Source organism: Lethenteron reissneri, chromosome 7 (assembly GCF_015708825.2).
Source record: "Lethenteron reissneri isolate LAM-NWPU_2019-01 chromosome 7, ASM1570882v1, whole genome shotgun sequence".
In the NCBI taxonomy this organism is placed as follows: Eukaryota; Metazoa; Chordata; class Hyperoartia; order Petromyzontiformes; family Petromyzontidae; genus Lethenteron; species Lethenteron reissneri.
In genome coordinates this window covers 9,603,856-9,617,304 of record NC_083785.1, presented here as the reverse complement: position 1 = coordinate 9,617,304, position 13,449 = coordinate 9,603,856, and the positions used below count along the sequence as shown (strand labels likewise).

General features: G+C 42.8%; 1 protein-coding gene across 1 annotated transcript in view; it reads left to right on the top strand.

Moving 5' to 3' along the window:
* Positions 1-12,329, top strand: part of CWC22 (CWC22 spliceosome associated protein homolog) — a 97,122-nt gene extending 84,793 nt beyond the window's left edge. The window contains exons 16-17 of the mRNA XM_061575279.1: positions 61-311; positions 8,264-12,329. Of these exons, the coding sequence (XP_061431263.1) occupies positions 61-311; positions 8,264-10,065 (2,053 nt within the window). The 3' untranslated portion in view covers positions 10,066-12,329. The remainder of the gene's footprint in view (positions 1-60; positions 312-8,263) is intronic.
* Positions 12,330-13,449: the final 1,120 nt, after the last annotated feature.

Here is a 13,449-nt window from a genome sequence, read left to right as displayed (position 1 = left end):
CATTCACCGCGCAGACACCGAGTCGTGTTTTATTTCGATGTGTTTCTTCTCTTCTTACAGCGACGAGCTGCGAGACCATTTGAAGATCGCCCCCAAGCTGATCATGGCCCAGCGCCAGGAGGTCGAGTCCGATACCTCGTCCTCTTCGTCCTCTTCATCCTCGGACGAGACGGACGATACGGACGACGATTCTGACTCGTCCTCTGATGACGACGTCGATTCGTCTTCCGGCTCGGGCAGTTCCGGCAGCAGCGAGAGCACCGGCTCGGCGGACTCTTCCAGCGAAGAGGAAAGCAGCAGCAGTGACTCAGGTGCAGAGCGGAACCGGCCACGGCTTAACCCCTTCCCGTTCCTAGACGTCGTGCAAATTGCAGGGTGTGGGTGGGTCCCGTTCGCAGCTGAATCTCTGAACACGCGAGCGGTTCAGGGTTAATGTTATTTATAGAGGCGCGATAGCACCGTTGTTGTTAAATGACGTCGCTTGCCGCAAAGAACCGTAGCGGACACGACTGCCGTACTCTACGATGGCTGGCGCCAAAACTGTGCCACCACGCCCTCCCGCATGCCCTCTTACTTCCGATTTCTGCTCGGATTCGGTTCCGTCATCAGAACGTAATCGGAAAGAAAAAAAACTGATGACGTACACGTACATCGTTCCAACGCGAAAGGGTTAAAACATCGCGCTTTCACTGCCGCACGTGCCCCCCCCCCCCCCCTCACCACGGGAAGGTTTTTGGTGAAGTGTCGCATTGGCGGTTCTCTCGTGGGACATTATTTGTGAAAGGCAGCTGGGATAGGTCCAGTGCGGTCTACACCAGTAAGTTACCAGAGCACACGTCAGCAAACGTTGAGGATTGCGTGACATTGCGGGCCTTTTTTTGCATCCGTGTCGAAAGTGAAATGTGAAATGTGCAACCGAGAAAAATAAAAATGTATGATTATAACCACCTCGAGGTAAAATTGGTAATAGCCTTTCGTCGTGTTAAATAAAAGGGCATTAATTACAACCTATCTACGTGACTTTACCGAAAGACCCAAGGATATGAATTCCTGCAGCCATGAAAGCTTTGAGTCAAGATTTAAAAACAAATATGTTTTAGTAATTATTTCCACGTTAGGAAAGACTTGAGGGAATACATTCTTGTTATTGCTATAAAAATGCTTGGCTAATAGTATTTGCTATACTCATTTTGATTGGTTGCATTGCATTAGGCCATCATGAAAGAGGTGCTACCATTTACTATTACTAGTTGCACATGGAAGCAGTTACACGCAATGCACATGATGAATGGGTTTTAAATTGCATGGAATTTAAGTAGGATGTGCAGCTCTTTTTAACAGTGGGAGCAGCTGTTGTGGTGTGTTTTGTACGTAAAAAATAACAGCAAGAAACACTTTCACAGACAATAATGACTCCTAACTTTTGTGTAAGCCTTTTTTTTTCCTTATGTCCCATATGCCAAGCAGTGCGTCCTTACATTCAGTCATCGAAAGTGCTGGCTTCTTTATATCAAAAGCTCTTATTACGTGTGCCCTTCTGAAATCTTCAGTCTGGCTGCATATTTTAAGCAAATTCTCAACAATGTGGAATACATCAATATTCTGAATTAAAACAAATACAAAACCATATTAATAATGTGTTACATAGAATTTTAAGTGGGCTAGTTTCGTAAAAAAATATATATCTATGCTTTTGCGCTCAAGTGTGGGTGAACTCGCCAGCAAGCTTTTATTTTAGAACAGTTTGAAGACCGCAACTTAGATGGAGACAGTTAAATGTTATTCGTTGCTTGTCAGTGCGGCAGCAGTTGATGAACGGCGACCCGCCAAAAAACCTACAGCGTTGCAGCCTTGTTGCTGGTTTTTTTTTGCGAGCGGCGATGTTCCGGTGGTGCGAATGGGGAAAACGTTGGCCACGGCTCAGCTAAGCTAAAAAAAAAAAAAAAGCCAGTATAGGTTTATCAAATGGCAGCACAAACAATATTTACGTCCTCGTAAAGGAAATGCTGAGTTTGCCCTCAGGGTGCTTCAAAGCAGATTTACTCTTTCTGTCGTAAGTCATTGAGCAGCGAATGACCCTTTTCCCCTCACTGAGGGCCAGTGACAAACACGGCACTTGGCCACTCCACAGACCCCTGAGCCCTACACGTGCATATTCATGTCTTGGATTTCATTCTGTAGGCACTCCTTGTTAAGTGATTTAAGTGCCATATATGAAGGTTGTTGGTTATTAATAACGTAGCATACACGCTGTGTCCCTGTACAAAGCTGGCATGGTGCTGTGGAATTGATTTTGTACCCATCACGCGACAATTGAGGAGGTGTAGCAAGCCTAACACTGAGTGAATACGAGGCTCTCTTTGTCCCATTACATTCTTGGTCCCATGTCCCATGCCCTAATTTTGTAACCCAGCGGGCAAGCAAATTATTTTGACTGCTGGGTTGTCCTTGTCTGCATCGCCTCCAATGGTTGCACGGCGAGGTCACACACTGTGAGCTTGATTGAATATAATTGTAACGGCATTCTGACAGTGACTAAAGATCTCTGAACAGAACCATCTATCATGTTAGCAACTCCGCTCGTCGTTGTGCCCGGCACAAGCTTCGTCTTAGAACTCTTAAGCCGTGCGAAATCTCACCAACAAAAAAAACAACACTTCAACCCATTTTATCTCACTGGGTTTAGCACGGATTACAGCAATGCATGTATGGAATGACTGTTCCATCTCCAAGGCATTGAAGCGCATAGAATTATATTTTTTATAGCTTGTTGCAGCTCCAAGGAAAACATGTAGCCCCCGTAAAAGATAATGATTAATAAAATACTGAGGCCAGATATTAAGGAGTCGTTGTCCCCCCCCCCCTGATCGTCAGCCGCTGACCTCGAAATGTTAACGAGCTTATTTAAGTAATGAATGTGTGAAAACACTAATTGCATTATGATGAATATGCTGCTACTTTAAAAAAGTGTAATTAATTTTGCATTATTCGTATTACATCCTTTTAATTTGAAGGTACAAAAATGATTGTAAGCTGTCATTTAAATTGCTTGATACATTTACCTTGACATTTTCGATTTTTATTTATCGAGTAATTATATACACCTAATATTTCGTCATTCTGAGCATTGTGCGTTCAAATTAATGTTGGAACTATATTTGATACATATACGTTTCTAAAATATGCAATCATACAAAATAAAAATTGGAAGGGATTGCATTTAGATATTCTACTTGCTTACAAACTAAGCAATGTAACCATGTGCAGTTGTCAGGCCTGTTATAATTATACCACAATGCATTAATACAAAATGTTTCAGGATGCATACAGTGGCTGTGATTTGGTGAGTTCAATGGGGGAATTCACGTTTTTCTTCAAGAAAAACGACATTGGTGTGCAAATAAAGTTGAAGATATTTCACGTATTATCTGTGTCAATGGTTAAATAACTATAGGGGACACTTTGACGGTTTGTAAATAAGAGGATCACAGAGTGAATGTCTTCCTTGGTTTTGAACAGCTGGGATTTATAATGCCAAATGGCAGGGCCATTTCTCAAACAATGAGTTCCGTAACAGTTCAGGGTGGATGTCATTTTTGCAATAAGTCACGAAGAGTTGGGTAGCTTTTTGCATTAGTCATGCATATAGAATTCCACAAACAAGGAATCTAAATTCAACATTTCTCTAATCCAAATGGAAATAAAGACCGTGCGTGTGGTGTGCAATGCCAACAAATAGGTGCGTTTAAGAAAATGTACTTTCCGTCTTCCTTTGACCTTGTGATAATCCTTGGCATAGAAATGTGTGAAAGTTAATGAGCACCAGGTGTTTGGCCTTCGGCAGCCTTTATCCGATCCTAATGGGCTGCGGTGGTTTGCACTGCCCCCGGTGCGCACGTGCGTGTGGCTTGTACAAATTGAGCAGCTCGCTTCACTCACTCGGCCTCCGCCGACATCTGTGAAAAAGGACATTTGGACATTTGTGAAAAAGAGCTTCATTGCTCGTCGGATTTCTCCAGGATAAAGATTCCGATTCTAAGCTGCCGCCGCCTCCCAAACGTTGAATTTGCACAAGCGCAGAGCCTGCGTTACCATTTCACTTAGAAAAAGCAGTTAATGCCGTTTTAAGTGCCATCTGCTAATGAGCCCACAATGCGTATTATTTTGTTTTACTGTCCTCTCTGCTCGTGCTTTGACCGACTTCTTTAATGGACAGCATGATGGCTGTGTAAATGAAGTTGTTTTTCCGTGGTAAATTTGTTTGTTGTTGCCAGCCAAAGTTTTAATTTAGCGTAAATATATTTTTCACAAGGCCATTTAGTCGTGTCAAATTTGAAATGCACTATTATTGCTTTATTATCGGCCTTTAAACAGCCCAAGAGTGTCACCTGCATTGTGTTGGCTGTATTTTCAATCGCGCATGCATATTGACGTAGCATGCACCACCGGCGCCAATATCGTTGTCATACTGTGAAAATAATTCCTGGACCTTCCAAACAAGAAATCGACAAAAACATTAACCTTTCTTGAAGCTCAAATGTACCTTGATGGTTTATAGCAAAAACTGTTCCTTTTAATAAGTCCATTATAATATTACTAGGGGTTGTTCGGGGGCGCTCCCGAACAACCATTTATGGCCTTCGGCCTTCGGCCAGGAAATTCACGAAAAAAATTGCACACGAACGACGCATTCACGCAAGCACCTGATGCTCTATTTTGAAGTTTTAAAATGAAACATCTTTGAATTGTATTATGATTTAAATTAGATAATTGTATTTCTTCATTAAAAGCTTATATCATTTTACATATGAAAGGCTTAATTGAAAACGACATTTCGTGTGAATTTTCTCTCGTCGTTAAGTAGATGGCCTTGCTAGGGGTTCGGTTCAATGCGGACTATCACCTGTTTGGTATTGCGGGATCGAGATAAGGTGACATAGAGCTGTTTGTGCGAGAAGACCGCCGTCTGCAGATCGATTCCAACGTGATCGAACGTCTGTCCCTGCGCCTCCGTTGTTCATGCAGGGGGCGCGTAGGTTTGCAGCGCCCCCTGCATGAAAACGACGGAAAGTGCAGCGTTCATCACAGATAAAGTTGTGTGCTTATTATAATATGATTTTTTACAAATGCACATTCTTATCTTTAGTTTTTAAATTCCCCACCAGCCGCCTACGTGCAGCAATGTTAAGCTCTCGGTGTTAATGGCTCCCCACCCCTTTTTCAATTACTCTTTAACTCTTATGTGCCTCAATTTCCTCACTTCATGTTCTGTTTGTCCTTTCATGCGTGCTTCCGCTTGACTTTTGTCTTGCCGTTAATTTTGTTCATTGGTTATCATCCTGCTCCAGCAGCGTGGTCCCGCCAAAGTTCATTTGTTTTTCATAATACATTTTGTAATCTAAACTCAACAAAACTTTTTTTTTATTTTAACCAGGCAAGCCGCCCCATGAGCTATTTATCTATTTTTTCAGAAACGACCTGGCCACAAATGATAGCTCAACGAAGCGACTTATCACGTGGAAAATTTCTAGCACGTGATATTTGTTCGCACCTTCAATTAGCACAGTTGGCTACGTACGGTGCGAAAAGAGCTTGGCATACATATTGTAAACGAATGTTTCTAAATGTGGAGCGAAAAACCGGAGAACCTGGAAAAAAAATCCACGTGACCACAGGGAGCACATGCAAACTCCAAATATACAGGCATTGTCAGAGTCGGCATCGAATCCACGACCTCCTGCATGCCAGGCAAAGGTAGTTATTATCTCGCCACCGCAGCACCAAATCAGTGGCTGCCGTCAAATTTGAGGCTGCTGCTGATGTTTTCCTTTTAATGACAAGCCTAAAATGTACAGCTGCTAAAGCAACTGATGGCCCAAAGGAGAGAGAGCCTCAGAAGTTAACGTGCCTTCTTGACGAACTCTGCCATTGCCACATGATAAGCAGTAACCTCCTCCACGGCATGACAACACATTGTTCGTGAATTGATCAAGTTAACTTTTCTGCAGACCATTATGAAATGCCTCTGAATTTTCTGAGGCACTTTAACACTGCTCCAGGAAAATCCAATAACCGGTTCAACATTGCCACAATTTGGTGACAGAGGCTCAAGAGTTGCTGAATGGCCAATGGCAAGTTTTCATTTTGGGGTTAAATCAAATTTTCGTAAAATGTTTTAACTTCATGTAAAAAAATATATATAGAGTGCAATACAATAAGATTATGGAGTTTCTCGGTACATTTAGAAAATGTCAACATAAACTGAAATATTGTGCCGTAAAAATCTAACCTGGTATATCTGCTGGCCTCTTGTTAATATTATAGTTATGTTTCTGCTTTCCGTGCCATTTTTTTTGTTTTCATAAATTGGACTCCTAATCGCTCTTTTGACGTATTGGGGCTTCAGAGGATCAATACTGCATCCTAATGATACTTCAGCAGGCGGTTTCATCATTTCGCAGCACGGAGTTTATATTGACAACTAGCCCAATATATAGCATTTGCCCGGGGCTATTACATTTTGGGGACATTAAAGCTTTCCATTCTGGATGCCATTTATATTGTTGCTCTCACTTGGTGATTTGAAATTTACTAAACTATCCATGAATAGGTTTTTTGTTTGCATTAAGTGTATATGTTAGATTTAAGTTATTTTGAGTCAAATGGTGCATGAATTTCGATTTAAAGCTTTCGTGACTGCAGGGATTCATCTTCTTGGTTCTTTCGGTAAAGTCACGTAGAAGGAAAATAATAAAAATAAAACATTATAAAATAATTCTCACGACGTTTTGGCCACAACGCAAGCAGCCGTCTTCAGGTGGAGAACAGGTCTGTCAAGTAGACAGTCTGAATGGCAAGCCCCAGGCTTGGAGCGACTATTTATGCTGGGATGGAGGGGCAAAGAGCGCTTTGACAAAATAATTTGCATATCAAGAGGAATTTAGCATATTTATGGGAAATGCAGATATGCGATTAGTACTACTTGTGAAATGTGTAGGAGGTTTGGCGAGGGGTTTAAAGTCATTATGCCCGTGCATTATGCAGGATTAGCAGTATCAAAGGGAGGAAGGTTAGAATTAATAAAGGGAAGGAATGTTAATAATATGTCTACTTGACAGACCTGTTCTCCACCTGAAGACGGCTGCTTGTGTTGTGGCCGAAACGTCGTGAGAATTATTTTATTATGTTTTATTTTAATTTTTTTATTATTTTCCTTCTACGTGACTTTACCGAAAGAACCAAGAAGATGGTGCATGAATGTTTATTTTTAGAACGTGTGCAACACTGCTGTTTAGTCTGTCTTGGCTTATATGAGGGGAGACAAAATGCAACTGCACCCATACTGCCATGCTTGAGTAGTTAAATGTCACTGCCCTGTGTGTGTGGTACCTTTTATGGTATTTCTTCTCATTAGAACATATTTTGTCATTAAGAATTATTTTAATATGCCGTGGTGACATTTTCAGGCCATGCATCATAAGCTCCGAATTATGCAGGCATTGAAGCCAGTTCATTGGGCATTGTCTTTTCCGCACAGATGTTGGTAGGGAAGGTATGCGTCACAAGTCAGGACCCTTTAACAGCGAGTCTGCGTTGTGATCGATTGCCCAACTAAAATGAACCCATGCCAATAATAATTAGAATCGGCAGGAGGCTTTCTAAATTTAGAAATTGCATAGTTATGGCTGCAATTAGCTTTAATCAACCCGGGGCGTATTTGTCATTAACATGACTAAATTAAACATTTCCAGAATAAATTTCGATTTAAAGCTTTCGTGACTGCAGGGATTCATTTTCTTGGTTCTTTCGGTAAAGTCACATAGAGTGGAAATAATAAAATAATTTATTTTTTTATAATTCTCACGACGTTTCGGCCACAACGCAAGCAGCCGTCCTCAGGTGGAGAACAGGTCTGTCGAGAAGACAGAGTCAGACAGAGTCTTCTCGACAGACCTGTTCTCCACCTGAGGACGGCTGCTTGCAGTGTCACCGAAACGTCGTGAGAATTAGTTTATTATTTTTATTATTTTATTATTTCCATTCTACGTGACTTTACCGAAAGAACCAAGAAGATTTCCAGAATATTCTTAAGTCTCTATTAATGCATCTATGTAATACACACATATTTTTGTCGGAGAATCTATGATACGCGCGCACTCTCTTCTGTCAAGGTGTGACGGGATGTGTAATGGCAAATGTTATAATACCTTAGATTTATTTGCGACTCATTTGTTCTGATCCTTGTCATTTCGTTTCACGACAGATGCCGCGAGTGCCAGGAAAAAGAGAAAAGGAAAAGTCGGAAAGGAAGACAAGCAAGTCTCCGGAAAGGGGAAGGCTCGGAAGAAAGATGCGAGCCAAACTAAGAAGACGAGTAGGCGAGGTAGGGAGGGCGATGAAGAGACTTCTCAAAGAGGGGATCGTAGGCGAAGGGAGGCCCAAAGAAGCGAGACAAATCTGGAAAGAGGAGAGAGGGGCGGTGATGCAGAGAGGGAGGAGAAGCGGGAAAAACGCAGGGATCACAGCGGAGAGACGGGCACCAAAGCAAAGCGCGGCGGCGGCGGCAGAGGCGCCAGCCCTGATGAACGACGACACGGAGACTCGAGCCAGGAGAGGGATGTCGCGAGGAAGGATGGTGGACGAGTCAAAGGTGCCGATCGAAAAGGAAAGAAAGATCAAAGCAAGGATAGGGGCAGCAACAGGCCGAGTAAAAGCGACGACGGGCAGAAGCATAGAGGTCGAGAACATGGCAGCAGTGCAAGCCCGCAAATCAACGATAAGGATCGACGGAGAAAGACAAATCAGAGTGCAGATGAGGAGCATGAAGAACCAAGGAAGTCCAAAAGACATGGGAAGAAGAAGAATGATCGGGAAAAGGATGACGTACAACCCGGACGGAAATCAAATCAAAGCGACGGCAAAAGGGCCCGACACGACACAAGCGATGAGGATGAGGACATGCAGAGAAGCAGAAGACGTAAGAAAGCTAGTGATGAGAAGGAGAGGAATGATGATGATGATGATCGTGGAAGGCATGAAGAAGGAAAGAAAAGTAATCACAAGGCAGATGGAAGTGGGAAGAGATCTGGCAGACCTGAAGAGACAACTGACAAACGAAAGGAGCATGACCATTCCAGTGACATGGAAATGGACAGGGGAAGACAAAAACAGAATTCCAGAGAAAATAATCACATGAAGGTGCAGGAGACAGCCAGGAACATGTCCCCAGAACCCTTTCAAGACCGATCCCAAGACAGGCATAGGGAGAGAGCTCCAGTGGGAAATAGGAGTGGATCTCAGGACAGACACCAGGACAGATTTCAAGACCGACGTAGGGACAAATCGGAAGAAAGACACGTAGACGGATCGCAAGAGAAACATAAGAATACATTTCCAGATAGACATCAAGAGAGATCCTCAGACAGACGCAGGGATAAATCTGCAGACAGACGTAGGGAGAAATCTCCAGACGGACGCAGGGAGAGATCTCCAGATGGACGCAGGGAGAGATCTCCAGACGGACGCAGGGAGAGATCTCCAGACAGACGCAAGGAGAAATCGCCAGACAGACGCAAGGAGAAATCGCCAGACAGACGCAAGGAGAAATCGCCAGACAGACGCAGGGATAAATCTCCAGAGAGACGCAAGGAGAAATCTCCAGACAGACGCAAGGAGAAATCGCCAGACAGACGCAGGGAAAGATCTCCAGAGAGACGCAAGGATAAATCTCCAGACAGACGCAGGGAGAAATCTCCAGACAGACGCAGGGAGAAATCTCCAGACAGACGCAGGGAAAGATCTCCAGACAGGCGCGGGGAGAAATCTCCAGACAGACGCACGGATAGATCTCCAGACAGACGCAAGGAGAGATCTCCAGAGAGACACCCGGAGAGGTCGCAAGACAGAACCAGAGACAAGGGTGAGGCAAAAGGAGGCAGCAAAAATGATGACAGCCGTTTGAGCAGGAAAGCAAGAGATCAAGAGAGGTCACGAGAGCGGGATCACCAGGGCAGACCCCGCAATCGAGAACGTGACAGTTCCCACGACCGCGATCGCCGCAGTTAGGAAAACATTCTTAAATATTTTTGTGAAAAGTTGTTTGCCTTTGTAATACCGTCACATCGTTATGCTTGAAAATGTGATCACATAACATGTTTATGTAAAATATTTTGTCATGTTCTTTGATATCCGAATGCATTCGGAAGTTTTTAGGGATGATGGTTGACATTTGTTGTGAATATCCTCGTGAAAAGGGGTGGGGGGGGGGTGGCGTGTACCGATTGCGGGCCTAACTCTTTCACATTACCCTGTGACGTCTGTGTTTCCCCCCCCCTCCCTCCCTTCTCCACATGTTACCATAATAAATAATTCTTAAACATGTCCTTGCTTTGCAACAACATCACTATCGCGTGACACGACGGACCCTTCTGACCATACGGCATAACAGCAAATGAGGTAATCTGGTCGTGCTGGAGGGAAATTGCCAAGAGAGTGGGTGTTCGAGTTGAAGATCGTCGTCTCTTGAGCTTGTAAACTGACCCTTTTCGCTCTTGACATGCACCTCGCCTCCTTTTTTTTTTTACCTCTTCCATACGATTCAAAACCGATGACAAAATGATAGCAATATAACAGCTGAATCTTTCGTCCCGTTTACCCTTGTGCTGGAAGTGTTTTTTTGTTCACAGCGTACAATGGAGAATGCTTCTGTATTACCTTTTGTGTGCACAATGTCCCGCACGACATTTCGTTGTCAGTTGGTGAGGTGTTGACAGCTTTTGAGAGACGAGTGGAGATGAAAAGCTAAATGCAAATAAGATTTATAATTCGCAGAAACCATCTGGACACCCTAGTCCTCGGGTCAATTCCGTAGACTCATCCTGTCACGACGTTGTGCTATTGTGCCTGTGTTGATGGCTCCCTCGACTGCAATATAATGTGTCCATAAAATTGACATGCATTGCTCGGACATAGTATGGCGTAGGGGGGTATTCATTTTCTGCGTGTTAAATTGTTAATGTACATTGCTCTCTTGATTACAAAAATTATTTCCTGTAATTATTCAATTCTCACAGCACCCGCATTTTATTCCGCTGGTCCACTGCAGTAATGCCTCGGTTCATCAATGGCTAATTATACAATGGAGTGTGGTGTTCGATATTATTATATTGACTATGAAAGCCAGTACACGTGGGTTTTCTATAATATCATTATTGATTGTGTCCACGTAAGGTCACCGATGGCTCGTGCTGCAGAAAAAAGGTCGGCCTTTTATTAAGCGGCTTCGAGTATTGCCATCGAAGATCCACATTAACATGATCACCATTACTGTACGTCCATTCACTCTATTGCATATAGACCTTGTGTGCATGCACGAAATTCCATTATCACCGAGTTTAATTGCTAATGTGAATCTGGATGTGTAAACCCACAATAAGAAACTGAATAAAAAATAGTCAATAGCACATTATGTACAGGACACGTTCTGCAAACCATTTTGTTGTACACTAGAAATGCACCTGGCTCTCAAAGATAAAATGTTTTACAATGAGAATTCTACTGGGTATTTACATTTGTAGTCAATCATGCCTTTGCTATCTCGAAAATTGCCACATTGGATACCGGCTTATTAGGATAGATTGCTCATTTATGTTTTATCAATAAGTAAATCAAGGGTTAATGTGATTTATTTGTTTGCTCAGAACTTCCAAAGGCCAAGCAATGGACCTGGCTGCGGTGTGTTGCACGCTGCCGCGTTCTTTCCTAAGATAAAAAAAATATGAAGCATATGTAAAAGTGACTCAAGTAAAAACGTGACAAATGTGTTTCCCTACTTGTGGATGACGCCCTGGTTATAATGATTAGCACGCTGGCATTGCAATGCCAGAAGCCGCCAGTTTAATTTCTCCTGCCGTGTGCCCACCCAGCAGTATGCACCAGCAGGTCACGTGTGATGGGGTAAAGTGTGGGTCATGCCACATTTTCCCAAGACGTCTGCCCAGCCTGGCCAAGTTACCTTCTAGATGTTCTAGATTTGAAGCTGTTGTGACTGCAAGGATTCATACTCTTAGTTTTTTCGGTAAAGTCACGTAGGTAAAAAATTGAAATGAAAATGAATAAAAATAATACAAATTCATTTAAATGTTTTACCTGCGTGACTTTACCGAAAAAGCTAAGAGTATAAATACCTTCTAGATGGTCTCCTATAACCCGGTTGTCTCTGCGAAGGAAAATAACGGAGACCGCTTTTTGTTTTCATACTCTTCTCGCAATCGTCCTGTACTCGGAACACTCAAACTAATAGATTTTGTAATAATAAAATGTCAACACAATGTATATTGTGATGTGTTTTTTTATGCGATGGGATTTCAAAAATATACTTAAAGAATTGCACCTCCGATTATCACGGTGCGAAAGACGTTCAACGTCCATTAACCAGAGGTGGGACAAAGTCATTGTTATGCAAGTCCAAGTCGAGTCTGAAGTCATCAAATTCATGACTCGAGTCTGACTCGAGTCCAAGTCACATGACTCGAGTCCACACCTCAGAGGTGGGACAAAGTCATTGTTATGCAAGTCCAAGTCGAGTCTGAAGTCATCAAATTCATGACTCGAGTCTGACTCGAGTCCAAGTCACATGACTCGAGTCCACACCTCAGAGGTGGGACAAAGTCATTGTTATGCAAGTCCAAGTCGAGTTGCAAGTCATCAAATTCATGACTCGAGTCTGACTCGAGTCCAAGTCACATGACTCGAGTCCACACCTCAGAGGTGGGACAAAGTCATTGTTATGCAAGTCCAAGTCGAGTCTGAAGTCATCAAATTCATGACTCGAGTCTGACTCGAGTCCAAGTCACATGACTCGAGTCCACACCTCTGCCATTAACAGGAACACAAGTTTAATGAACCGTGTCAATCTGCTGCTTTCGTTACTCCCATCTCTTTGCTCTCGCCAGCTGTTATTTCTTCCGAACTTCTTCAGCCGTTTCAATTAACTTCCGTGTTTATGTGTCACGAACCGCAGAGTTATTGTTGGGGTAGAAAGGACCCCACCCAGCAGCGAGCCAGGAAACTCGAGGGATAGTTTTTTTTCTTATTATATAGGAGTATGATATGCTAAGGTCTGTCTTGAACAACACAACCCAATTTTTCGATTTGAAGCTTTCGTTACTGCAATGATTCATCTTCTTGGTTCTTTCGGTAAAGTCACGTAGAAGGGAAATAATAAAATAGCATTTATTTCCCTTCTACTTGACTTTACCGAAAGAACCAAGAATAAAAATGAAAAAAAAACCAATGTTTTTCATCGTCTTATGTGACGATCAAATGCATTACAATACACAGGTACACTATTGTTGAATGAAAGTGATCTAGTATCCATACATATTTTGTCATCTTACATTTTGGTAGTTTACATTGACTTAAATGTTTATTATCTTTCTCTTGAGACCT